Below are 25,902 nucleotides of genomic sequence, written 5' to 3' on the forward strand. Positions count from 1 at the left end.
CAGTTAAAAACAAATGTGGACCCCTTTTTTTCTACATGAGTGGTATCTGTGACATGTTCTTCATTTAATATCTGTATTGTGATGATTCAGGACACACACAAGTACCAGTACACCTCTAAACCTTCCCATATTATTCTGATCAACTTCCTATAAGGTCTGCTGGAGATGAACTAAAGAAGAAAAAAAACAAATCCTCCTATAAAAAGGCACCCTCGTTCTGGGAAGCACGAAACAAAACAAGGTCAAGAAGTGCAACAACTCTGCCCAAAGATATGCCTGCTTTTTAACCTGCTTAGTAAACTCTGATGTGCCCAATACAGAACATTTTCTTTTACAAAATAACAGTAATTGGTCTAACTAATTGGCCGTCCAATAACTTGTCTAAGTCTGTTTTGGACAAAAATCCTAAACAAGTAATTAGGCTATGTTCGCCCTTTAAGCAGAAGTGGTTCAAACACGATTTTTTTTTTTGCCCATCTGTGACCCATATCTGATTTTTTTTAATCACTGAATGTGACAAATTAGATTCGTTTTTCCAAATCCAACCCAGGATACGTTCATGTTTGGTTGTAAGTTGGGTACACAGCCGACATTTTTCCAAAACTACCTCAGTCTGAACAGTCATGTCGCATTTCATCCAACATTGAAATCGCAGATTGATACAAATATTGATATTACTGATACCAACGTCATGCGGTTTAAAGCTTGGAACTCCACACGTCTTCAGCGACAGATTCCAAATCCAGTTGTTTTATTATTTTTTTTAACGTTTTAGATTTCCCAAGTCCTGGATGACTGATTACACCAACACATGATACAAACGATAGTGTCGGATCGTACAGATACTAGCACGATGGGATCAATGCTCGTCTGTTTCCACTTTCAGTACGTCGTTCCCATTCCAAAAATTAAATTCTGCGTCGGAGTAGGCAGGAGGCAGTGAGATCAAATGTAAACACTGGATGAACCACGCATGACTGATAATAACAGTCGGCTCCCACTGCACGACTTCAGAATTGATACACACATGCTAACATGAGTAGCATCCAGATTTACTTCTGTAAACCCAGCATGAATTCTTCTGTGGATGCGGGTCGCTTCAGGGTAGTAGACTGTTCACACTCAAGTCTGATGACGGTCGCATTTAAATTATAATGTGAACAATCACACAAAACAACAACAACAAAAAAAAAAAACAGATCCAAACAAAAAAAAAAATCTGAATTGAGCATTAAGACCTACAGTGTGAACAGTGCTAGTTGCTGCTATGGGACGTACCAGCTCTCCAGAAGCAGTAAAACAGAAAAAAAAATGATCAGATTGTGCTTGTTTCTGCAAAAACAACTCAAGAGGCGAGTCACTATCTGTCACTGTCCTTCGTGGCTGAGTTCCTGCTGTCTCTATGTGGCAGGAAGAAGAGCCGGGCTGAAATCAGCTCCCGTCTGTTTAACGCTCGGAGAAGCGGGGCGACCGGCACATCTGCAGCCGTCTCCTCGTGGCTGCAGTTTTGTCACCTTTCGAAGACGTCCCCAGCAGCGTGACTCCTGAGAGCAGGCGGGAGAACAACGGCCAGCACGGTAGCACTGATTCGGATGCAAAAATCCCTCTTTCTAATCATGTTAATTCTGAACGGACTATAGAAACTCACAGAAAAAGAACACCTTCTTCGATGTAGACACAAAAGAAAGTAAATGTCAGTGTCAGACTGTTGTGAAGAGAATAACGGGAGGGCTGAAATAACGACTTCCCCCTGACACCTACACTCCTCAGACGTGACCCTCGCGCCGTTAAACAAACAGCTCCGAAGTAGCCACCGAGAGGATAAGGTGGGTGGAGAGAGTCGGGAGATTAATCTATTGATCGGTCTAGACAAAGGATCTGGTTCTCAGCCCAGTATAGAGTGGGTTTCTTTAAGGAGAGTCCTGTTTTCATTTTGGGAGTTTTGTCTATTTTTAAGTTTTCAGAAGTTTGCCATCAGTAACAGCACATTTCGCCTCCCGCTCCATCTGAAAATATTAACAAGTGAGCAGAAGGTATTTCTGTGGATTATTTTTGGTTTCCAGATCTGGATCGTATGGGCACACTCATAAGTAGGGGTCAGTCGATAGGGTCTGCTCTGACAAAAAAAAACATTTAAATACTGTGTCGATTTCAAATTCTTCGAACTTGGTTTCAACGCTTCTCAGCTAACGGTCGAAGCTGAAAGGCCAACAGTGGCAGTGGTTAATTCACTCGACAGCAGGTCCACCCGAGCATGCGTTGATGAGTGGTCACTGTGTGTCCCAGACTGTTATTACTGGGTCTACAAAACAGTAACTACTCGTTTTATTTGGTGTAATGGAGAGAAAACTGGAGAGCAAAAGCAGATAAAAAAAAAAGATTAAAAACAAAAAAAAAAGCACGCCCACCTTTCATCAAACTGTTCCTACGGTTTAAAACTGTTTTTAACGAGATGCCAAAGACAACAAGGACTGCTCAGGTCGTTTGCAGCATACAGTAACGCTCCCTTTCGCCCCTTTAGTTACTGTGAGCTGTCAGTCAGCTGTGTGTGACAAACCAAGGAAAGTAAAACCCCCTAAACCTTTTACCACTTATTTAAACAATAAAAAGGTTTATAACTAAAAACCAGATAGGCATGGTTTGGCTTTGAGAAGAAGCCAAACTTTTGCAACAATCTGTAATAGCTAGCATATCCTCCAGTCGAATAAAAAGTTAACCTGGCTAATTCACTAGCTAACATCGGCTGTTGGACTTCCAGTGTTATTTTACAAAGAGCAGAAAAACTTTATATTCCTGTAGCACGATTACATCTAGCTGATATTAATTCTACATTGATAAGTCTACTGTCTTAATGTACATCTTTTTGCTGACACAGCTGTCAACGTGCAATGTGTTCTCACACTCTGTATTTTGATTTGCAGATTAATATCTAATTATTTTAAATATTATATCTATTCAGTTATTTTGATCATTACTGAATGACTGCAACATGCACCTGTGGCTACATGTAGAAATATAAGTATACAAAACTGGGTATAGAACATCTCAGATGGACAAAAACACTTGACAAATTTAATTATATGATTTAACATAAGCTGAATCAAAATGCTGAAAACAGTGTGTGGGCAAACGGACTGTATTCTTTCTGGTTTATTATAAGTATTATGGGGTTAAGCAGCAGCCAGGCTCCGCAGATCTTTTGCTGCTTTGGACCGTCCTCTTGTGTGGTCCATAAATGCAAGAACATCTTCCAAGAAAACAGATAGGGATGGTTATATTTATTATGTATTTACTCTTTATTTTATACAGCACACACAAATTTTCGTATTATGTTTGCTTTAAAGAATTTTTTATTAAAAAAACAGCATCTATAATAATAATAATAATATGGTACTCTAATGTTCGTTTTAAGCAGGTGTGCAGTTTTCTATTCATTTGGCAGCTTGTTCTGAAGGGTCAATAAATATTTTTCTCTTTGAATTATTATTATTACTGCCCTTTAATTCAGCAAAGAACGGCATTCTTGAAATGATTACATGACTGATTGATAGAAGGCCTGATGGAAGACTTGGTCACTAAGATAACAATAGCTGCCGCTCCACCAACTTATCGATCCTTGTCTGACAAACCCAAGTTTGACTCCAGTCCTAAAACATTGAGGTTCGTCTCTGTTTTGCCTTGAACTCAGGGAGTCCTACAGGTCTTGGGTGATGTAAACAGTGCAGGTTTTAGTAACAAATAAGGTTAGGGGGTTGGTGTAAAATACCACTTTAGAAAACCTGTACAAAAGGGTTCGTTCCTCTGGGTTTAAGGAGGACCAGTTAAAAAGGTTCTGGGACGGTCCAGTCAAAGCCCAGACCTCAGTCCAACTGAGAGTCTCTGGTTTGATTTAAAGATTGTAGCAGAAAGGCAAGTAAACAGTTGTTTGTGTTCAGGTTTTCTGTCTTTTTTTGTCTTAAATTGTCTAAATTGAAAACCACACCCCCCCAGCGATGGGGGGGTGAAAAGTTTTGCAACAATGAGTCTGTCTCCACTTCATCCCACCATGATGTTCATGATGTTCTTCTGTTCGAGGAGCATTTACATTATAAACGCACATCTAGGAGACTTATTCTTACACAACGAGGTCTGTATTCAGGCTTTTGTTTACTGACCAATGCAGATTACCTCAAAATGAGAAATAATTGGCCTGATCCGTCTACCAATCAATAGGCACTCAGGAGGAGTTCATCCCTATGTGTTTTTCAGTCTTAAATAGGAAATGAAGTGGGCTAATGTGGAACTGTGCGGTTTTTCCCCCCCAAGCTGAGAAAGCGGCAAAGAAAACAAACGGATTAGCAGAAGATAAGGGGTGACATAAAACAGCCGTGCTCCTGTGTTGTCTCCACAGGGGGGGGAGGGTGACCCCTCAGCAGGCAGCAGCATCTCCTCCATCCACACCCAGATGTCCGCTTTTCAAAGTTTTACCTTTTAACCTTTACTTCACCTCACACACCATTAGCCCCTCGCGCTCTCCCTCCATCCATCCTCCTCCTGCGTAAACAACGACAGCTCGGCGTAGCAGTCGGGCAGGAATTTACTATAAACAGCCATCGACCAGATGACCCGTCTCTCTGTCTCTGCCCCCCCTCCCCTCCCCTCCTCCAGGCAGAAGCAGACGAAGAGCACCTTTCCCTGGCTGTGGCTCAGCCTGACGAACAGGCCCGGGTGGATTCCTCACTGACACACACAATGAGCGGCGAATCGTTACGCGCTCCGAGGTGTGGCTGGAATGAGACTCGATGGGATCTCTCAGTACCGGCTGCTTGGTTTCATTTTTCAGCAGCCTGGTGAAAAAATAAAAAATAAAATAAATCACAGCCCCTGTTGGAACAGACCGGACTGGACCGGACGAGGGGCAGAGGTCACCTCCGACCTCCGTTTCTATTAGGAGTGGGAGGGCAAAATCTATTTACAGATGCACGGCGTGGCGGACACAGAGGATTCTGAATCGGTTTTTAAATGTCAGAAATGCATTTTGTTAACGGTAATCTGTGTTGCTGCTCTGTGCCACTTGTCCCAGTAGAGCTACCGTAGCCATCCTAACATGACTGTCTTTATTTTGACTTTGGAACATTTGATTTATATTTAAATCTACAGTGAAAAACACAATGCTAACTGCGTTAGCTTTCCTATGGTGGCTTCAGTGTTAAGTTAGCACCTATTATAATTGCTGGTCGTTTTTGATCAGTTTAATTGAGTACTATTTATTAGGCCTGACAATGTTTAAATCAAGGTATATTCATGTAAAATGAGCCAGTTATTGAAGTTTAAAAATGGTCAAATGCGCTGGTGATTGTTTTATAATTGCATTCATTACCAAAACGAACTGTAAAGATTCTCACCACTAATTTCCACCACTCTCTATCCACGATTTTATCAGTTTCTGTTAAACAGGCACACACTACCTCACTGTCCCCTTTGTCTCGTCTTATTTATTATTTATATTTGTCCGTTTACCACATTGAAGGACCTCTTCTTCCACTAACCAAGAGCAGCTGAGCCGCTGTCGGCCCAGCTACTCCTGGCTCACACACACACACACACACAGAAATGAGCCTCTCAGCTGCATAGCACCTGTCCTTCCTCCCCATCTTCTCCTCCCAGCACCCTTCCACTTTTAGCTGTATTTGCCCCGCTTTTCCCTGCATCATCCTCGGACGCGCTCACCTTCAGCGCAGCGGGGAACGCGCAGGTAGGTCTCGTGAGAAATCACAGCAAAAAATCAGACCGATTTCTCTACGAGCCTGGTGCGTACGGTCGAGTAACGAATACGCTGCTCACAGGAGATCCCCACCTCCACTGAGAAGGGCGCACGTCTCATCTGCGCTAACAGCCGCGGCGGTAAAAAGCTCGTTTGTCTGTTAGCAAAATCTCTCATGAACCACTTGATGGATTTTAATAAACCTTATTGTAACGCCTTGAATGTTGGACTAGACAAATCGTCTCTGCGTCGTCCACAAACCGTCCAAAATGCGGCTGCTCGTCTTTTAACAGGTACTAAAAAAAACGAGATCATATATCTCCAGTTCTGGCTTCCTCTCCACTGGCTTCCTGTTAGTTTTAGGATTGATTTTAAGATCTTTTTAAATCTTTAAAAGTTTTGATCCCATCATGTCTCTGTGATCTCCTTAACATCCACACTCCAAGTAAGAGCACTTCGGTCAACCGAGCGGCTTCTTAGGGTGTGTTCACACCAGGAAAGTCCTTTGGTCCGCTTGTTTGGTCCAGACCAAAAGTGGACTTTTATTTTTTTCGTTTGGTGCGGTTTGCATTCACATTGTGCTTTTTTGTAAGCGGACTATAATTTATAAACAAAGCCACGTGGGTGACGGTCATTGCTCCCATTGGACAGAAAGACGGGGGCAGCGGTTGGAAATAAAGATGGAAGTCCTGCGTGCTGTTTTTGTTGTGTGCACATTCGTTCTGTTGGTACAATTACAGTACCATTTTGAAATTCAAGAGCAGCTCATTCAACGTCGGTTTAATGACGTTTTACTTCTAATTTTGGAACGGCGCCGGCAAATGTGTGAGGTGGTGTTAGCATTAGCAGCAATAATGCTATTTGTCCCATGATGCTTAGCAACGGTGGCCCGTGAAGTCCAAAAAGGTGCATGCTTTACGTAGTTAGTTCAGTTCAAGTCCGGTCTGTATTCACACCAGAAGCGAACCGCACCGGGGTTCCGAGACCACCTCAGAAAGCGGGTCTCGGTCCGGTTGTTTGATCCACACCGGAGTTCGCATGACTGTATTCACACCTGCACAAAAAGTCCGGAACCAACGCTGGAAACGAACTCTGCTTCGATTAATGCGGACCAAATGTGTCAGGTCTGAATACGACCTTAGATGTTCCAAGATCCAGGTTAAAACTTAGAGGTGATCGAGCTTTTGCTATCTGTGGTCCTAAACTTTGGAGCGGCTTACCTTTTCACCTACGGACCGCTGAGACTGTTGAAACTTTTAAATCTTTGCTTGAGACTCATTTTTATTCTTTGGTGTTTGATTTAAACAGAGTTTAAGTTTTCTTTTATTGAGTATTTTTTCTTTAGTTTTGACTTCACTTTTAAATATACGTTCTCTTGTTCTTATTGTTGCTATCCTGTTTCATTTCATTGAATCGTACAGCACTTTGGTCAACATCTGTTGTTTTTATGTGCTATATAGATAAATTGGTGTTGATATTGACAAAGTAATCACCAGATGTACAGCCACAACTGATCAACTTTAACAAACTGGGTGAATTAGATTAATATGACTGTCACAGCTGCTCTTTTTTTTTTTGTAATAAAAACCAGCACCTGGTAGTGACGCGTCAAGTTGTTTCCGAACTACAGAACACCTACCGCCACCCCCGCCACCCAGCATCTGTTTCAGCCACTGTAGTTTATTTTGAAAGGATTAAAAAAATGGAAACTACAGTTACGGATGAGCTCATTTTTTGTCAGAATATACAATCGGTTGGTGAAAATGAAGGAACACAAAGATACCCAGCTAGCAAAACTAGCAGCAGCACACGTCTCTGACTCTTTAAAAAAGTCCTAGCTGTCAATTGTAGATCGTTTAAAATTGATTCCATTGATCACATTCCTAGAGACAACTCAATTCAAGACGGTCGCCACAGCCACCTGACCTTTGAGATTTTGGCTTTAGTTCTTGACGTCAACTCTGTTAGCAAAACATCATGTGAGCCACTGGATGGATTCTAGATGCAAGTCGATCCAATTCAAGTTGGCTGCCACACTTAATCAACCTTAGCCTGCACAAAAATGGCTATAAATCAATCGATTTTACAGATATTGAGTTCAAAATTGAAGTGGTAGCAGCTGTGACTCATTCCCAATACATACTCCAAGCGCAAACAGATCACCCAAGATCTCGCAATATAGCGTGAGATCATGATCGAAACGGCTATTACTCTGTCCCTTCTCAGTATAAGATGATCTTAGTCTATAACTCTGGCGTTAAAGTTGGCAGGCAGTATTAGCAAGGCTACCTGTCCCCTCCCAACCCATCCATCCTCTCTTTGTTCTTAGTCCGTTAAATAAACGACGCACGGTAGCGCTACAGCTAAGTGGGTCAGGCAATGATCGAGCTAATTCATTCATTCGTTTCTCAACTCAGATGAAAGAAAACATTTTATAACTGACAATAAAAAAATCTGCGAGCAGGAGCTGGCTCCTTGGACTGCTTTGCTCAGGTGTTATCCATGAAGGAATGATCTGAAGATTTCCAGCCAATCAGAGCGATTCCTCAGCTTCAGCCCGCTGTGAGAACAGAAGCTCCAGGAAGTTAAACACAGGACTTTCTACTGCTGCCTGTTTAAGAGCTGGATTCATTTAGACCCGTTCTGAGGATCAGTTTTTGACAATAAATTAGTAACCAGTAGACAGATTTAAAAAAATCCAAATTGTGTTGGATTTGTCTTTAAAACATCTATCTAATGGTGTTAAAATATGTTGTGTTTGATGAGGTTATAAAGATCAGGTGGCCTTGTTAGCAATATGCATTCCTTCATTTATTTTGTATTTTCTCATTGGGAGATGCTATTTCTTTCTCTGTTGCCTTTGATTTTGCATCAGGGTTTAGACAAAATTGTTAGAAACAAGCACTCATTTCTCTAGTAAATTCTTAATTAAAAAAAATACATTTAAAAAAGATACCTTTAAGGTTAGGGGATTTCTCTCTCTCTCTCTCTGCTCCTGGTGGAGTTATTCTTTGTTAAAGAGAAATGTTTATTTTTGTTGCTGTTGTACCAAGTGTGACTTCTGCACCCCGTTGCACGCCAACTAAGAACCCTCCAATGGGACATCTACGTCGATGAAAAGCCAGGCAAAAAGAACAAAAACAAAGAAAAGATGAGATGTGATGGAAATCATCTCCTCTGAATGGCTCGCGGGCCGGGAAAGGCTGAGAAATTGATTCTTCAAGGGTTTCGCAGCTGAGGCTCGAAGTTTCCCTCTGAACGCGCAACACGATCAGAGGCGTGGACGGGCAGACCGCCTGTTCAGCGTCAATTCTCAGAGGGATAATAACGCAGTAAAAGAGGATCTCGTCTTGTAGCTGCTTAGCGCGACGCCGCGGACACGCTTCTCCGCGTGCGTCTTTATAGTTGCTGTCGTCACAGCCGTGTGGTTCGAACGGAGCGCGCTGCTTTCCAACAGCATATGGCGGCTCCTAACAGTAACTGCATGTGGTCTCGTTTCTGTGTTTGAAACGAGCTCCGCTCCCTCAACAACTAGAAGAAGCGTAGCAAATAACATTGGAGGCCTTGTGCTTCTTAAAGGAATGCATATCGCCTGCAGCCTTTCAGGCCGGAGTTTTAAAGGAAAAATCATCTTATGATTAGATTTCGGGGCAACGCTTGTAAATGAGTGATGTCATGTGATCGTCCGAGGTCTTGCAAGATGTGTTAGTGCCAGGGGGTGCGTGTTGGAGAGGATTATATTCTAGTAGCACACCAAAAGTAGCTCAATATCTGCAAATGTGGCCAAGTTGTAGCAATTTGTGTGTTGGCTAAGGTCGATGAGCTCTGGCAGCTATCAATTGTTAATGACTTGTAGGTGTACGTCCATTGATTACTTTCTGAGACTTTCATTAAAATCCGCCCATTAGTTCATGAGTTAACAGGCCAACGCGTAAGCAAAACATGTTGCGCTCAGAGTATGTACAGGGGATGATGCTCAGCTACTACCACACCAAACTTTAGCTCAATATCTGTAAAATTGACTGAGTTTTAGCCATTTATGTGTTTTCTAAGGTCAACTGGCTGTGGCAGCCATCTTGAATCGGACCGACGTCAAATGTTAATCAGTTGTAGGTGTACATTCAGGGATTACTTCCTGAGAGTTTTGTTAAAATGTGCCCTGTGGTTCGTGAGATATTTTGCTAACAGACACACAAAATAGATGAGATAGATAAGCATCAAGTTATTATGTTCTGAAAGTTTCATTAAAATCTGTGCAGTTGTTCATGAGATATTTTGCTGACAGAACAAACTATTGGACGTGCATACAGACAGGCAGCAGAGACATGCGTTGCAATCTTAAAGAAACCTCAAAAACCCCTAATATCTAAACACCTAAAAAAAATAAAATAAAATCCCCGTCAGCTCTGCTGAAAAAGAGCTGAAACGGGAGGCAGTCCCGCTGAGCGTTTCTGTGCAGCTCAGCACCGGGAGGCCAGGTGGAGCTCGACCCAGCAGCTTTACGAGCTTACGCTGAACACACCGTCAGCGATCAGAGCGAGACCAACTGGGGCCTTTCCAAAGATCCGAGGTGGGAACCGAACCAGCAACCTCTGCTGCTCCGACCCACTGTCCAATGTTCCAGGTTCCCCTTTCAAACTAACCATGGGGTTGGAATTCCTCAGTGCTGGGTGACAAATCACCAGAAAGGAACTCGTTTTTCCATCAAATGAATAAATGAAAAAACCAAATGAAAAAAAAGAATGATTCTTCATCCCTCCAGGTTCCACTCAGAAGAAAAAAGTGGACTTGCAGGAATTAAAAAGCTCTGACCTCCCTCAACTTGACAAAGATTTTATCAAAACACGAGATTTTATTTCAAAATCCCTAATGTCTGCCACATGTTTTGGACACACTGAACACAGCAAAGGCGGGCGATCGTGTTTCTTTCTGTTGTTCTTTGTCTGTTAGCAAAATATTTTATGAGCCTTTTGGACTGATTTCAGTGAAACTTTCAGAAAGTGATCAACCTAACGCCGTTCAAGATGGCCACCCCAGCTAGTCGACACAAAAAATGGCAACAGCTCAGGCAGTCCTGCGGATATGGAGCTACAGTTTGGGGTGGTAGTGGCTGACAGTCGTTCACAACACGCACTCTGAGCGCTGTGCAAATCGTGGGAGATCGTGCATAAAATTATTCTCGAGATTTGGCCAAAAACGGCTACAACTTAGTCAAATCTCAGCATGAGATGATCATAGTTTACACCTCTGGCAGACGGAGGGTGATATGCCTTCCTTTGTGGTAAGCTGCTCGTTTAATTGGATGAGCTGTTCGGCTCATAATAGTTAGTGCTTCAATAATGCTAATATATTAAAACTCTACTGCCATCACATATTAGAGAGGATTGCAAGAAATGCTTCTTCTTTTTTTTCTAAATGTAAAATATTGTAATATAAATATATTGGCTTTCCATCCATCCATTTTCTTCACCTGCTTCTCCATCCCGGGTCACAGTAGCAAGGCCACCCGATTTTTAGAACCTCATCAAACACGACATATTTTGGGGTTTTCGGGTTAATAAAACAACACGGAGCTTTCCCGTGAGGGTGAACAGGTTGCTGTTTACCATGTGCAGGTGCGCGTCTGGGAGCTGCTGCCTCACGGCCATCGTTTGCTGCAGATCATGAAGGAGCACAAAGCCACCGTCTCGTGCATCAAGATCAAGAGCGATGACACGGAGTGCGTGACTGCCAGCTGTGACGGCGCCTGCGTCATCTGGGACTTGGTGTAAGTCGTCACCACCCCCACCCCCCCTGCAGATTGAAACTGCACTCCAGCACTGGCCTAAAACGTGCACACGCCTCAAGTGCTTCAATGCTTCTCCTTTATGTGTGGAGAAACATTCATCGCTGCATGTGACGTTTCAGTTTGGTTTTTTTTATTATCTTTATTGACAATGAAAGGGTTTTGAATTAAACAACAGAAATATGGCAGTGGTGACAGAGAGAGCTGTCACCAAAAAAAGCAGTTTTTAAATGTGAAGTATTGAAATAATTCTTGTTTCACTCTGCTGTACAGGTGTGAATACTATCAAACTTTGCTCCGTATTCAACAAGTCAGAACAGCCAAGTATCTCCTGCAATGACTTTGGAAAGCAAAAATACCTAAACTGTACTTTTGAAATTGTACTGGCACCTTCTTAAAATGCCAAAACAGCGACCGATCCTGCCCTGTAGGATGTCACAGTTACGGCCCAGAGGCGCAAGTCGATGATGTCCCAATTCTCCAATTTTTGCGTGCTTGTAACCTGCACACATGAATCCTTCTGTGCACTTCGACTGAGTACACGCTTCATAGAGGGGCATAGGGTGTAGTGCGAGTATTGGGACCGGGCCGATGATTTGCTGAGGAGGTAATTAAACCATTTGAATCAGGCGTGTTGGAGCAGAAAAAACCTCAAACTTCCAGGACAGCGGCCCTCGAGGCCTGGAGTTTCACAAGTGGCCTTGCTAGTCACAGGGAGCTGTTGTCTCCAGCCATCACTGTGGGAGGGGAGGGGGACACCCTGGACAGGTCGCAAGTCCATCATAGGGACACAAAAAGACAAACAACCATTAATTAACCAGAGTTACCAATTAACCTAACATGAATGTTTTTGGTCTGTGGGAGGAAACCAAAGTACCCAGAGTAAACTCATGAGTGCACAGGTAAACTCCACCCATGACCCGGAGAGGAGAAGCAAGTAAAAGAAAACGGAGGGATACTGTCCTTCCATTAGATTTATTTAAACACAGACTAAAGGTCACCATTTTGGGGATTTAGTCATTATATATCTTTTTGAAAATGATACTTTTCATGCTAATGAGACACATTTAATCAGATTTTTCAGTACTAGTCCCTGCTGCATCTCAGTTAAAAAGCCTGAAGTTGTTGTGGTATTTACAGCCGAGGCTCTGTGACTTCTGCTGGCAGGATCAGCACCCCTCCTCATGACCCGATCTCAAAGAACAAAACTACAGTCAGGGAAAAAAAAAAAAAAAAAAAGAGGCCTGGCGATAACAATTAGACCGTTTCCTACAAACTACATTTATGTAGGTGTCGCTGCGAGCAATGTCACCGTTTCTATCCTCTCCCCTCGTCTCTCTCCCACCATCCCCGTCTCCTCAGTGAGGGGGGGGGTCCCTGAATGTGGTCGCACCACAAACATCTTGTTTCACCTTTTCACCCAGGAACAGATCACAGCATCAATCCAAGTTTGTTTGGGGTTTTTTTTAGAGTAATCACTGACTGTACATCTACAACCGATTCAATTTTGTGTCAGCCCAATTCAAGATGGCCACCACAGCTAATCAACCTTAGCAAACACAACATCAATACAGATATTGAGCTAAAATGTTGTGCGGTAGTAGCTGAGAGTCACCTCAAACTCATAACCTGAGTGCTGCTTTGGCATCAGAGCTGGAGTCACATCTGGCTGTCTTTCAGCAAAATATCTCACTAACCATTGGGCGGATTTGAACGACACGATCAGAAAGTAAACACTGGGTGTACATCTACAACTGATTGACTTCAGGAGTCGATCCCAATTCAAGATGTCCGCCACAGCCAACTCGACCTCTTCTAAAGCAAACTACAGCGTGTTCTCAGCGAGCCGGCTGTGGTCGACTGTGGCTCATCTGAGCCCGGCTGGACGGGCTGACGTCCAACAACCAGGCGCGATCCCAGCAGCGTGGAAGCCTTTTCTAAGATGGCGACGATCGCAGCATGTAAGAAAGTCCCAAGAATGCGGGCGAACTACCGGAAGAGTGGGAACAGGTAAAACTGAAACTGCAGTCTGAGGATCAGTAACCAGCTGGCACTCCACACAAAACTACCACTAACGCAATAAAAAAAATCCTGACTGATCTCGGTCACAAGGCCATCTCCTCACACCCCTGCTGTGTCGGTAAAATGTCTTTTTTTGTTTTTGTTCCCTGGTAGCTCGGCGCTGATAAAAGGCGTTTCACCGAGGCCATAAAAGAACTTGTTTCCTGACACTTGACCTGGTAGATTCACGTGAGAAGAATGTGTGTAAATATTTAAACCCGAGGGTGATGGCATCCTTCAGTCAATGAACAGATAACAGAGACTTCCTGAAACGCCTCCTCCTACACACACCGAGCTCCAGAACAGCCAGATGAACACAGCAAACTTTATCCTATTTTATCCATCAAGATAAATACACTACTTGTTTGGATTCAATGGTTTTAGTCATACTGGAACCGATCCTAGTGGTTTAAATACTGTTACATTAGTTTAAAGAATCACACGGTTGGAACATCAGAGCTTTTTGGTTTTAATACTTTGTACACACTGAAGAACATTTTTTGACTGGTCCCAGGTTTTGTTGCCGAGCACAGCAGAGATTATCCTAAAGGTTATATAAGAAGGGAATAATTCATTGCATTTTTAAAACAGAATACATTTAGAATAAATCATTTTTTCGTAGCTTTGGCTCTGGAGCAGGAGGTTCAAAATTAGCCGGTGGCCGGCAAAAATCGCCTCATAAAACCTCCATTTGGCCACATTTCTACCAGCAACTTTTCATTGGTTGACAAATTGTTTTTCTAAACATTTCCCTAGAACAGTCCCTGTGTCATCCCCGATCTGCAGAACGATGCAAAATGTAACTTTATTAACAGTAAATGATGATTTTCTTCCTCCTTGAATTTGTTTTTGACCATTTTTATGAATCCATGGGCGCAGCCATCTTTAAACAAGCAAGCACCGTTGTTGTAACAACATCACTGATTGGACAAGAGTTCTCATTTATCTGCTGAGGCTTCTGATTGGTTGGGGGATGTGGCTGCATCGTTTTCCAGGCAGTGGATGACAGATTAATGTCCGAGAAAAGAACGGTCGGATTCTACCAACCAAATAGAATCCCAAGACAATCTAGTTTAAATACCCAGTCAGGATGTTTTTATTCAAATCTACTTTACAAGAAAACTTATTTCAGCTTTACTGCCTTTGGAGATAGTTCCTTGTCTTGGCTAAATGAATTCTCCATCTAATTTTCTGAAAACTCTCCCAGTTCTTCGAAAAAGCCAAACCATACAACATCATTTGCTGAATGAGTGTCCAAAAAGCACAGGTACGGTTTAATAACACACCGCTACGAAGCAAAGGCAGACGACAATGCTTTTGCCTGTGTAGGCTCTTTTACAAAAACACCCCCAGCCTGGATTTAGACACCTTCTGTCGGCCTCAGTGGGATTTCTGAACGAGCCGAGGCAGCAAGGAAGGGGTTGGAGTCGACCCACCCCTGACCCGCCGCAAGGCGAGGCAGCAACAGAGCCGAAATGGTCGAGAAACGGTAAGCTGGGTTTGTGGCTCAATGATGTGGCGAAGTGATGGCATATGATCGTGAGATGAAACAACAACAAACAGATTTGTTACCCAGGGAAGATCAATGACGATGCACAGCAGCTTTGTATTTAGTTAAAACATTAGTTAGCCACAAAGAAAATTGCTAAACTAAGTTCATTTGTCATGTTCTGAAAACCATCACACTTCAACGCAGCTGAGTTCTGCTCCACGCTTTTTTTTGGTTCCACCATGCTCGCTTCATTTCTGAAAGCTCATGTCTGTGCGGGACGTGGCCGGCTCCATCTGTGGTCTGTGAACGGGCAGAGGCAGCAGACATACGGGCAGGTTTTTGCAGCCATTTTGCCGAACTGTTTTGTGAAAGTGCCTAGAGTGTGTGTGTCCATGGGTGTGTCTAGTATAAAAACATCAGATAAAGCACTGGTCAACTTTTAAAAAAACCTGCTGAAGGAAATGACTGAATGTACATCTACAACTGGTTAACTTATGAAGACAGCCCGATGAGAGATGGCTGCCCTCAACATGCCTCATGTTCACCCCAACACTTAGCCATTTTTACCCCAACAGTTGCCCCTCTTTACCTCAAGACTTGGCCCACTCTACCCCAACACTTGGCCCACTCTACACCAACACTTGGCCCACTCTACACCAACACTTGGCCCACTCTACACCAACACTTGGCCCATTCTACCCTAACATTTAACCAATTTTACCTGCGGATTTTGATAAAATACAAATAGTTGTGCTGATTCTCTACCTCTTGTGTAAAAAAAATCGTCCTAATTCTCTTTAAACCCATATTTAACCAGATATCACAAAAAAGTCATTAAATCTCACTCAACACTTGGATGCATTTTGAAGACCTTAACCAGCAGTGGTCTGTTTAGCTAACTCCACCCTGCTGAAAACTTGAAGAAAAAAAATAAACAAACAAAAACAAACAAACCCCCTTTTTCTGCCCCGCAGCAGCAGCGACAGCTCGGTCCTCTTAGGTGAAGCCTGAGACCCTCTGTCCTCACCTTGAACTCCACAGACAGCTGCGGGGTGTACTCCAGGGTCCACAGCCCCCGGACCAGCGTGGCCAGCTTCTCCGTCACTTCTCCCCCGGAGCTCCGCGCCTCCTCTCCTCGTATGTCTGGCTTGTACTGCTCCAGCCCGAGGTACTCGGCAAGCAGGTCGGTGTTGCTGAGGCACTGGACCACGGCGTTCATGAAGCAGGTGTTGCCGTGATTCTTCAGCCCCAGCACGCCGGGGGTCTTGTCGCCGTAGCACCACGACAGCCGCTCCTTCACCGAGCCGTGCGAGGAGGACGCCGCCGCGGAGCTCTTCTTCGCGCCGCCGGGCTCCCTGGAGCCCAGCGAGTCCCCGCGGGGACCCGCGGCGGCGGCGGCGGCGGAGCTCTGCCCGAAGCCGCCGTCGTCGTCCTCCGCGTCCGGCGGCTCCGCGTCGCCGAAGTGCGCCAAAGTCCCCAAAGTTTTCAGGATCCTTCCCATGAAATTCCCGAAGGACCGCAGCGATTTCCTCCTGACGAACCGCCCGTGTTTGTATTTCTTCTCCTTTCGCGTCGACGTCTTGGGCTTCTTGGGCTGCTTTCTCGCCTTGCCGCTCTCCTTGCGGGCGTCCATGGCTCCGCCGCTGGACGGGACCGAGAGGAAATGAAAGGAGACTGAAGGAGTGCACCTGTCTGCCAGGGCTGTCTGCCCCTCCTCCGCCCACAACTTCCCTCCACGCACACCTCAGCGCCGAGGAGGCACCGACCGGGGGCCAATAAGGCACAGGATTCCCGGCATTATTCCCCAGACATGCACAGCTGCTCCCCGCCCCCCCACGGAGACAGGTCCGGTGGGCCGCACTTCCTCATCAGAGCTGGATCTGGAGCCCGGCGGGTCTTTAAAGCCCCCCCTTCAAACCCGGCTCCCATCCAGCCGAGCTCCAACCATCCTCCTCTCTAACACTCAGTCATCACACCAGACGGTCTCAAGCGAACCTGCGATTATTTATATTAGTTTATTATTCAGTTGTTAAAAAATTGGAATAAGCAATGAAGAGTCCTTGTTGAAGTTTGCACACCGGGAAGAAGGAAGTTGTTCTAAAAAGGTGTCAAAGTGTGGCTTTAAACCGCCCCCTGTAGGACCAGTTCCAGCATCACCTGCCTTTCATTTCCACAAGGTGTCGAATTCAAGGCCCACGGGCCAGGGGCGCCCCCCGAGGAGGGGCCAGGGGTGCCCCTGACCCCTACAAGTTTATCCTCCTGAGTCCCGAGCTTTTCGTTTGGTGAACATTTGTAATTTCCGAGAACTGTAGCGGGTGTAGCTTTATTTTTCAAACAATCTATGTATGACAACTCCTGAAACTTTGGCGTGGCTTTTAGTTTTGGTGCGCCACCCCCCAATGAGCCATTTTGGTTCTAAATTTGGTATATTATGTCATATGGTAATTCATATTTCTATATGACTAAATTGACAAAATACATCAGAAAATCAAGGTCAGTTCATACATCTTTTCCAGTAAATATTGACCAATAACCAAGTTTTATTTAGTCCACCTGTTTATTTTACAGTCCTGTACTTCTATACCAACTAGGGTTTAAACAGGGTACACAGCCTGGATAAGTATGGAGTTTGACTTTTGTTTTTTACAGGTTTAGATAAGTATTTAAAAAGAACACGTAAAAAATACTGTTTCCAAACTTCCTTACCTGTTGGATTTTCTAAAAAAAAAAAATTCTAAAAGTTGCTGAAATCAGCAGGATATGTTTCTTGTCGACTACAAATAAACATAAACAATTTTCAAAGTGTTGTTTCGTTTCATATATACTTGCCAATTTCCAGAAACTGAAATACGAATATCGTTCTCTGTTGTTGGACACCTTACATATTTTGTTTATGTCGTCCCGCACAATGCAACGACTTTATACGTTCAGCAATGAGCACGAAGGGTTAAATAAGTACAAATTATAAATCTAGTAGGAAGCTGTATATTTTGAGCAAAACATATTTTTGTCAAAAAAAACCTTTTCAAGGTTTTTGTTTCTTAAAAATGGTCAGAAAACAAGAAAAGGAAGTGCACGTCTTGCAGCAGGCAGCTGTTTGTTCTCCCCAGATTCATTTAAAGCAGATAAGTCCTTTAACGTTACTAGGGCTGTCCCGATCAAGATTTTTTTCTCCCCGACATTGACCCGAGCCGTTTATCAGCCAGTATTATTGAGTCTCAGTTCAATAATTTTGCCTTAATTTCCTTTTTTTTTTTTTTACAGCAGTCTTGCAGGCTTACACACCACAAATACAGTAAAGTTATTAAAGTAAGCCCGTCATGTGTTGACGCCTCAGTAGCTCCACATTGCAGTAAAGAAAACCTGTGTTCATGTTGTTCCTCAGGTTGTTTTTTTATGATTATTATCAACAAGGAAGAACATATGCCAAGTGATGGCCAACCTTTCTTATAGAGCTCAGGTAGAACTGTGTTGATAACGTGGTGTCAGGACAGTGGGATGTACCGCAGCTCTGAAAGCATTAATACGTCATAAAATAAGTACCTGGATCTAGTTTTTTCTAGTTTTTTTACAGCTAACAGTTTAGTTTTTGAAAATCGGACCACCCATTCAGAATTTAGAGCTCATCAAAGGTTGATTTTTAGGGAACTTTCTCAACAAATTTCCAAACTAAGGCAGAAAACACGCGGCGTAATCGATACAGAGCAGTTTCAAAGTCATGTATGGGGAGTCTGGGCATTGGCTTTGGCCTGTCTTGCATGTTTTTTTTCCCGCGACACCAACTGCCAAGGTAGGATACTGCATTTATCGAATTGCCTACAATGTCCATCACAGGGATGAGTCGGTCACTCAGGACAATGAATTCAGACACTCGTTTTGTAATCCTTTTTTTTTTTTTGCTTTCTGTCCATTGGAAACTTGTGTCTTTTCTATTTAGAGTTTCCTCTAAAGTTCGTTGAATAGCCGTGCTAGCTTAAGGGGTTAGCTGGGCGAACTTGGTGTACTCGGACGAGCGTTGGGATTTTAAAAAGTTGGTGAGAAATATCCAAATTGCAAATGGTGCAAGCAGCTACTGAACTACAACCACAGACAGTAGGAGCTGAGAGTGGTCAGCTACGCAAATACCGATCCATGAAAAATGCCTTTGAGGACCTTAATCTGCTACTTGCAATTGTCTTGGGACATTCCCAAATGAATTTTGTTGAAACATCGTAAATTAGAGGAAATTTACCAGTGTTTCAGCATCAAAAATGATTCAAAAGTTCACATAAATCGGATCAGTCTGGAATAAGAACCCTGTATACAGATGTTTCTTCACCACTCTTAATGCAGATGTAACGGACGGCTTTCAGACTGCTCACCCACCTTCAACAGACCCATCTGTGTGTCCACAGCCCACTGTAGAGCGGCACACATCAGTGGCTCATAAGAGCTCAAACCCAACTTCATTCACAGTACTCTGCTGCAGAAAAAGCCTGGTCACTTTTTTTTTTATGCACATCAGTGCTGCTCCACAGGAAGGCTGCACAAAAGCTAGCAAAATGGTTCCTTTTGTACCATTTCAGCCCCAGACCCATTATGCGCAGCTCTGGGTTTTAATATGGATCCAGCATCTTTTGTGCAGGATTCAGGAGTATTCTAATCATCTGAAGCTTAATTTCACAGCTCAGCAGTGCCAAAGATTGAATTTAGTAGACCAGATGTGCTGATTTATTGGACTAGATAGTTAAGTGACTGTACTTTTTTTTTTTTCCCACGTTCCTATTCGTAGCTAGGAAAATAAAAAAAAGGAACATGCTATACCAGCACACCAAATGAACAAATCCGGAAGAAAATTGTAACCTTACATATTTTAACCTCTTGAGCACGACTCAGTTTGACACCGCCGCTCTTTATGATCATTCATTAGAAGTTTGGCAAAAGACGAGTGGGGATCCCTGACATTACAGAGCTATTCTGAGGTGTTTTTTTATTTATTTATTCTTTTATTTCAGCAAATGACAAAGTGAGCCAGAAAGCAACAGGGTTTCCATACATTTTCCCCTCCTCTTCAACAGAGGCTCTCAAACAGTAGATTAGATGAGCTGAAAGGAGTCGTGTGCTGGCGCTGCTTTTTGCAGCGGTGAATCATACTTTGAGCAACAATACAACATTTGTTTTTTATGTGGTTTTATCACCATTTGCTCAGTTGTTCTAGCAGAAAAACCCCCCCCAAAAACTGAAGTTATTCTGATGTGAACTATATGTCCTTTGAAGCAAAATCTTTAAAATGATATCAGATGGAACTTTGAACACTGTGGGGTGCTTTGTCCTTCTGTAGATCTATTTTTTTAATACACTCAGTCTGTACTCAGTCCATCATTATTACCCAGTAAAAGCATGGAGATGTATTTTTCTAAATGTATGAAAGTGTAATAAAACAAGTTCTGACTCTCCCGTTTGGGAGAAATTAAAGCTTCTCCAGTAAATCTTTCTAGATACGCAGCAGAATATACAGATGGAGTTTGTTTCATTTTCTTTACCAGATATGCGGAAGTTCAACCAAACTCATCACGTCATCAGATTTTATGGTCTACATGTGCGAGACGGCTGAGTTAGTCGGCTGATCCCGGCTTTAGTTAACTGCAGTGTCAGAAGTATTGTCTCAGCCTAAAGGTTTTATACAAGTTTTCTGTATTTTAGGCGTATCAAACAGTTTTCATTACTAACTGATCTCTTACCTGCCAATAGCTGAGAAATGTCTCTACAGCATGATGCTGCCACCACCGTGCCTAACTGTAGGGATGATGAGCGGTTCCAGGTATCTGCCAGACTCATCAGATTCTACTCAAATATGGATTTATTTTTAAACAGGCTGTCTTTAACTTTTTGTTCTAAACAAACTCAATACGTTCAATTTAGTAAAAACCAAGCTTACTGTTAGAGATATTTATACAAATAACAGCTTCTGCCCCACCACGTCACCTTAAAGGATTGACCGAGGGGTGCTGAGATGCTCAGCTCTCCATCTAATTTGGGAATTTCTGGAAAGCAATTCCTGAAGCTCAGCTGAGAGTCGACAAATTTCTTACTAAGCTTGGCAGTATTGGGTCCCGACGGTTTCCAACTTCTTCCAAACCTGGGAACTCAAAAGCTACAGAAATGATTTGATACCGCTACCCTAATCTACGACTTTTCACCATTTTATATTTAAAAAGATAAAATAAATACACTGAGTAGGATAATTCATTTTAAGATTTTAATGGATTTGCCAACTATTATGAAAATAGACATTTTAATGTGTCAGTACGGTTCACTGAGTAGACTGATGGGTAGAAAGCAGGCAAAAACGTCCAATAAACGTACTCAGAGAGGTTTCCAAGCAGTAACAGGGTTTTAAATCCTGTCTGACCTAAACAGCCACTGCTGCTTAATGAAACTGATCTCAGAGTGTAAATTTATTTTGCACACTTAGTGCAAAAAGTTGGAATTCTCAAAGGAACATTTGCATAAATAAGTATATGGGGGTGAGGGGAAAAAAAAAGGTCAAATATTTTTGAAAGTTAGGATATGGTATTTTAAAGCTTCTGATTTAAATGGAGGGGGGGTGAGGGAACTTCCACCGCACAATGCCTCCATCTGCGCTGGTGCTGACCAGGATGCGGTTGTTGGAGCAGATCTTGACGCTGCTGATGCTGCCACCGTGAGCTATGCCTATGTGGGTCACCCCACCTTCCATGAAGTCCCAAACCTTCACCAGTTTGTCGTCTCCACCTGGCGGCAAAAAGTGGAAAAATATATATATATCAGAATCGGAGCAAAGTCTGCCTACGGGCGTTGGCGAGGGAGCTGAAAACAGGGACTGTGAGGAGATTAAACTTAAAAAAACAAACAAACTGAAGAATGGGAAGCTCAGTATATAAATCTGAACTAAAAGGCACTTTGAAACTAGCTACCAAGCATGATAAAATCCCGTTTTGATCTGACCGTATGAGCATAATCTGGAACAAAGCAGGGACAACTGTTTATTAATGACTATGTCTGGGAAAAGGCGAGTACCCGAAATGATGAATGAATGCTTACACAGAGCTCTAAACAGAAGACGTGAGGAACAACCGGACCTGTCACAAAGTGCCTGCCGTCCTGGGTGATGTGCATGCCGTTGATGGCTCCAGACTGGGAGCCCTCCAGTTCTCTGATGGTAGCGCCTTCGTACACTTCCCAGTAAGCAACCTGAGAATCAAATTTGCAGAAGAAAAAAAAACAACAACAAAAAAACATGACGGTAAGCAGAATTTCTCTTTATCTTACACTGTCTCCTTACTTTACCGTTTTAGCCCCAAACCAATTAAAAAAAGATCCATTTTGACCCATTTGCTAGGATCTGAAATATTATATCGATTACTTTTAATGACTGATGGATGTTGGTGACGCTGCAAGTGGCAGCATGAATCACAGGGTCTTGTAAACTTCGTCAGCCTTTAACACGATGTCCCCACCGCAGCTTATAGTGAAGCTCTCTCTGCTCGAACCGAAAAAACTTCCCGTCAGGAAGACAACAGTTTGTGTCGGTAGTAGGACGTCCCTGCTCCGTCATGCTGACACGTGACTCTTCTGCAAAGTTCTGCACAAATCAACGTTAAAATTGTTGATAACAGTGGTCGGACTCATCAGCAACGATGAAGAAACATCTTATAGATGTGAGGTAGAACTGTTAGTGAGCTGCTGTGGAGACAGTCTGTCTCTCAGTGTCAGATAAACTAAAGAGCTGATTGTGGATTTTAGAAAAATGTCTGCTCAACAGCCTTTCAGTTCATCCAACAGACTGTCTATCAAGTTTAGGTCTCGACTCTGGATAGGATATTTCATTACTTCAAATGTGCTTCCGGTGAAGCCATTCTTTTGTTGATCTGGATGCATGCTTTGGGGTAACTGTCATTTTAAAAACAACATTTCTCTTCATCTTCAGCTTTTATAGCAGACACCTGAAGATTCTGGGCCAAAAACCAACAGGTACTTTAAACTGTTCATCAGTGCTTCCACCTTGTCTGAAGAGTCCAGCTGCAGTAAAGCAACCCCACAGCATGATGCTGCCACCACCATGGTTCACTGTGGGCGTATGGAGTTCTTTCAGTGATCCACGGTCTTGTTACTTCACTAAACATGCCCTTTGGAAACGTGGCCATAAACCAGACCAGAACGCATTGTCCCTTATGCTTTGAGGAGACAGCATTTAGCTGAGCCTGAATGTTTTCTTTGTAAGAAAAGGCTTCTCAGAGTCCAGCCATATGGAGAACACGGGAGACTGTTGTCACATGTAGAACCCACACATGTGTCAGAAGTTCCTGCAGCTCCTTCAGTGTTGCTGTAGGCCTCTTGTCTTTTTTATCAATTCTACAGGGATGTCCAGTTCTTGTTAATGTCCTCCACCTTTTGATGATCGTCTTCACTGCGTCCCATTGATTTCTAAGGCTGAGGAAAGCTTTAACCTTCTCCTGATCCTTTTGATGCTTTGTCAGCCCTCTGTGTACCTTGAACATTACTGTAGGACAGAACTGAGTAAATGACAGAAAAACCCTGCTGGGGCAGCTGAGCGGTATTTCAGGCTGATTAGTGTCGCTTTAATTGATGGCAGGTGTGTTAGCAAAAAGAACAAAGGCAGCAATTAAATCAAAAGGTGCTTCAACAAACTATTAGTTTAAGTTTAAGTGAAGTGAAATGGATCTTTAAGAGTGCACACACTTATGTAGCCAATTCAGTAGTTTGATTTTTTTACAGATGTGGATGAATTTGTTATTTCCTTTCCACAGTAATAATAAAAATAAAAAAAAAAACACGGCTGATATGACTGAAACCAAAAAGTTTCCGTTTTTTCTCATCAATCCTAGATATTTTGGGGCTTGTTAACACACAGTTTGGCGAATTCCTCTCTGGTTTATTTTTGTTTTTCTCCCATCAGTGGAGTCCTTCTGGGACTTCTTTCATGGACCCAATTAGGATTCATGTCACAGATGGTGCGATCAGAAAGTGACGATCTTTCACCCTGGAATTCGACTTGAATGGTTTTGGATGGATTCATTTGGTCTTTTTCTACCATCTGCACTCTCCAGCTGATTGACCTGGGGTTGCATTTCCTCTTGCGTCCACATCCTGGGAGGTTGGCTTCAGTCCCATGAACGTAATCTTGTCAGCTGTTGGTCAGAGGAACATGAAGCTGCTTGGAGATGGTTTTGGAGCCTTTACCCTTTAACATGGATATCTATAATCTTCTTTCTCAGCTCCTCAAACAGCTCTTTGTTTTCTCTGCTCCACGTTCAGTGTGGTGCCACAACGATACCAGACTACTCACCGGCTGTTTGTTTCCTTTAAATAGGCTGAGTGGCTGCTGGAAAGCTCAAAGGCACCTGTGATACTAATTAAGGTCCAACACTTAGTTTGATCCAAATAGTTTCTTTAAGAGCACCAACTAATCAGTCCATATTATTGTAGCACATATTTGTAAAAATAAACAAATTGTTTCACATTTTTTGGCTTACTCTATAACACACTAAAGACATGCAGATCTACATTAGACAGTTGCTTTTGGCAAAAGAAGCTTTGAAGTGATTTATCATGGATTTATTTTTTGTACATCCCAAAAACCTGGCATTCTAACCAAGGTGTGTAGACTTTCTACATACATCCAAAAGCCTTCTTCCTTTAAAAAAAAACTAAATTATGGGCTACACTGAGCCAACTCTAGCAGCTGCTGGTGTGTCTTCATTTTCTTACTTGGCAATTGTTAAAGTATACATGGCATGGCTGACAGCAATTATTTTAAAAGCGCCAAATATCGGCTAATTACATTAGTCATTCCATAATCGGCCTACTTCTAGACTGAAGTGTGACTGACAGGAAGACCCTCTCATGTTTGGGAAGAATGGCTGACAGAGACATCAGTGTTTCTCCACCATCCTTTGAGTTCATTTTTAAGGAAAAGTGCAGGAAAAAAAGGCCGTCAGTGCTGCAAAAGATTCCTCTCACTCTGCTCACAGACTGTTTAACCTCCTGCCACCTGGATACCATCCAATCATATTAGAAACTAGAATGTTCAACAGTTATATTTTTCAAGCAATACGGCTACTAAATGTCTACCAACACTTACACACTACTGGACGAGAAACATTGTTTGGTTTCATCACGTTTCCAATGACTTTATCTTAAACATTTTTCTGTTTTGGTGATCTTCTTGCTCTGTATGGAAATGAGCAGGTCCTTTTGGTTGGATTGTAACTTGTCGCCCCAACCTATTAAACCCCTAACTCGCTGATCTGAATGAGGTTTAATCATCTCTACAGCCTCACAGCTGTCAAAGTACCGAGTTGCACAAAAAGGCAATTGTTGGCAGGAGTTATTTATAGCACAGGCAGCAGAAACATCATCGTACCACAGAGCAAGAGTGGCCCTGTCTTGTTCTTTACACGAACAAGCTGATTAAATCTCACAGGCAAACTGTTGTAAATGAAGGCATAGCTGGATTTGGTCAATAAAATCAGCGCGCTGAGTCATCTTGTACGACTGAGTCTCTAATATAAGATTATGTGGCTCATGTCAACGCTCATATTAGTGTTATGAAGTCCGGAGGCCGTTTCATGTTAAACGGATTACAATTCAAAGTCAATTAGGTGTTCTTTTAACTGAAAGCAGGAATGATATCCGTGTACGTAGTTTACATTTGGTCACGCAGAGCTCCACAGAAAGAGCTCCGCATTTATGAGTCTCAGGCTGGATTTCATTTCTCTGCACAGGACCGTGCTTAAATTAAAATATAGAAAAGGAAATGTAATCCTACCCCCCCCCCCA

General features: G+C 42.9%; 2 protein-coding genes across 3 annotated transcripts in view; both read right to left on the reverse strand.

Moving 5' to 3' along the window:
- The window catches only part of usp43a (ubiquitin specific peptidase 43a), a 191,987-nt gene extending 175,035 nt beyond the window's left edge, over positions 1 to 16,952 (reverse strand). The window contains exon 1 of the mRNA XM_017427695.3: positions 16,109 to 16,952. Within this exon, the coding sequence (XP_017283184.1) occupies positions 16,109 to 16,714 (606 nt within the window). The 5' untranslated portion in view covers positions 16,715 to 16,952. The remainder of the gene's footprint in view (positions 1 to 16,108) is intronic.
- Positions 16,953 to 21,315: 4,363 nt separating this feature from the next.
- Positions 21,316 to 25,902, reverse strand: part of cfap52 (cilia and flagella associated protein 52) — a 22,124-nt gene continuing 17,537 nt past the window's right edge. The window contains exons 13-14 of one of the 2 annotated variants that reach the window (XM_017427717.3): positions 22,182 to 22,293; positions 21,316 to 21,834 (exon numbers count right to left, since the gene is read on the reverse strand). In XM_017427717.3, coding sequence (XP_017283206.1) covers positions 21,653 to 21,834; positions 22,182 to 22,293 — 294 coding nt within the window. In that variant the 3' untranslated portion in view covers positions 21,316 to 21,652. Of the gene's footprint in view, positions 21,835 to 22,143; positions 22,294 to 25,902 lie in introns of both variants that reach the window. The other variant, XM_037974624.1, reaches the window with a different exon arrangement.

Source organism: Kryptolebias marmoratus, linkage group LG3, assembly GCF_001649575.2.
Source record: "Kryptolebias marmoratus isolate JLee-2015 linkage group LG3, ASM164957v2, whole genome shotgun sequence".
Lineage (NCBI taxonomy): Eukaryota > Metazoa > Chordata > Actinopteri > Cyprinodontiformes > Rivulidae > Kryptolebias > Kryptolebias marmoratus.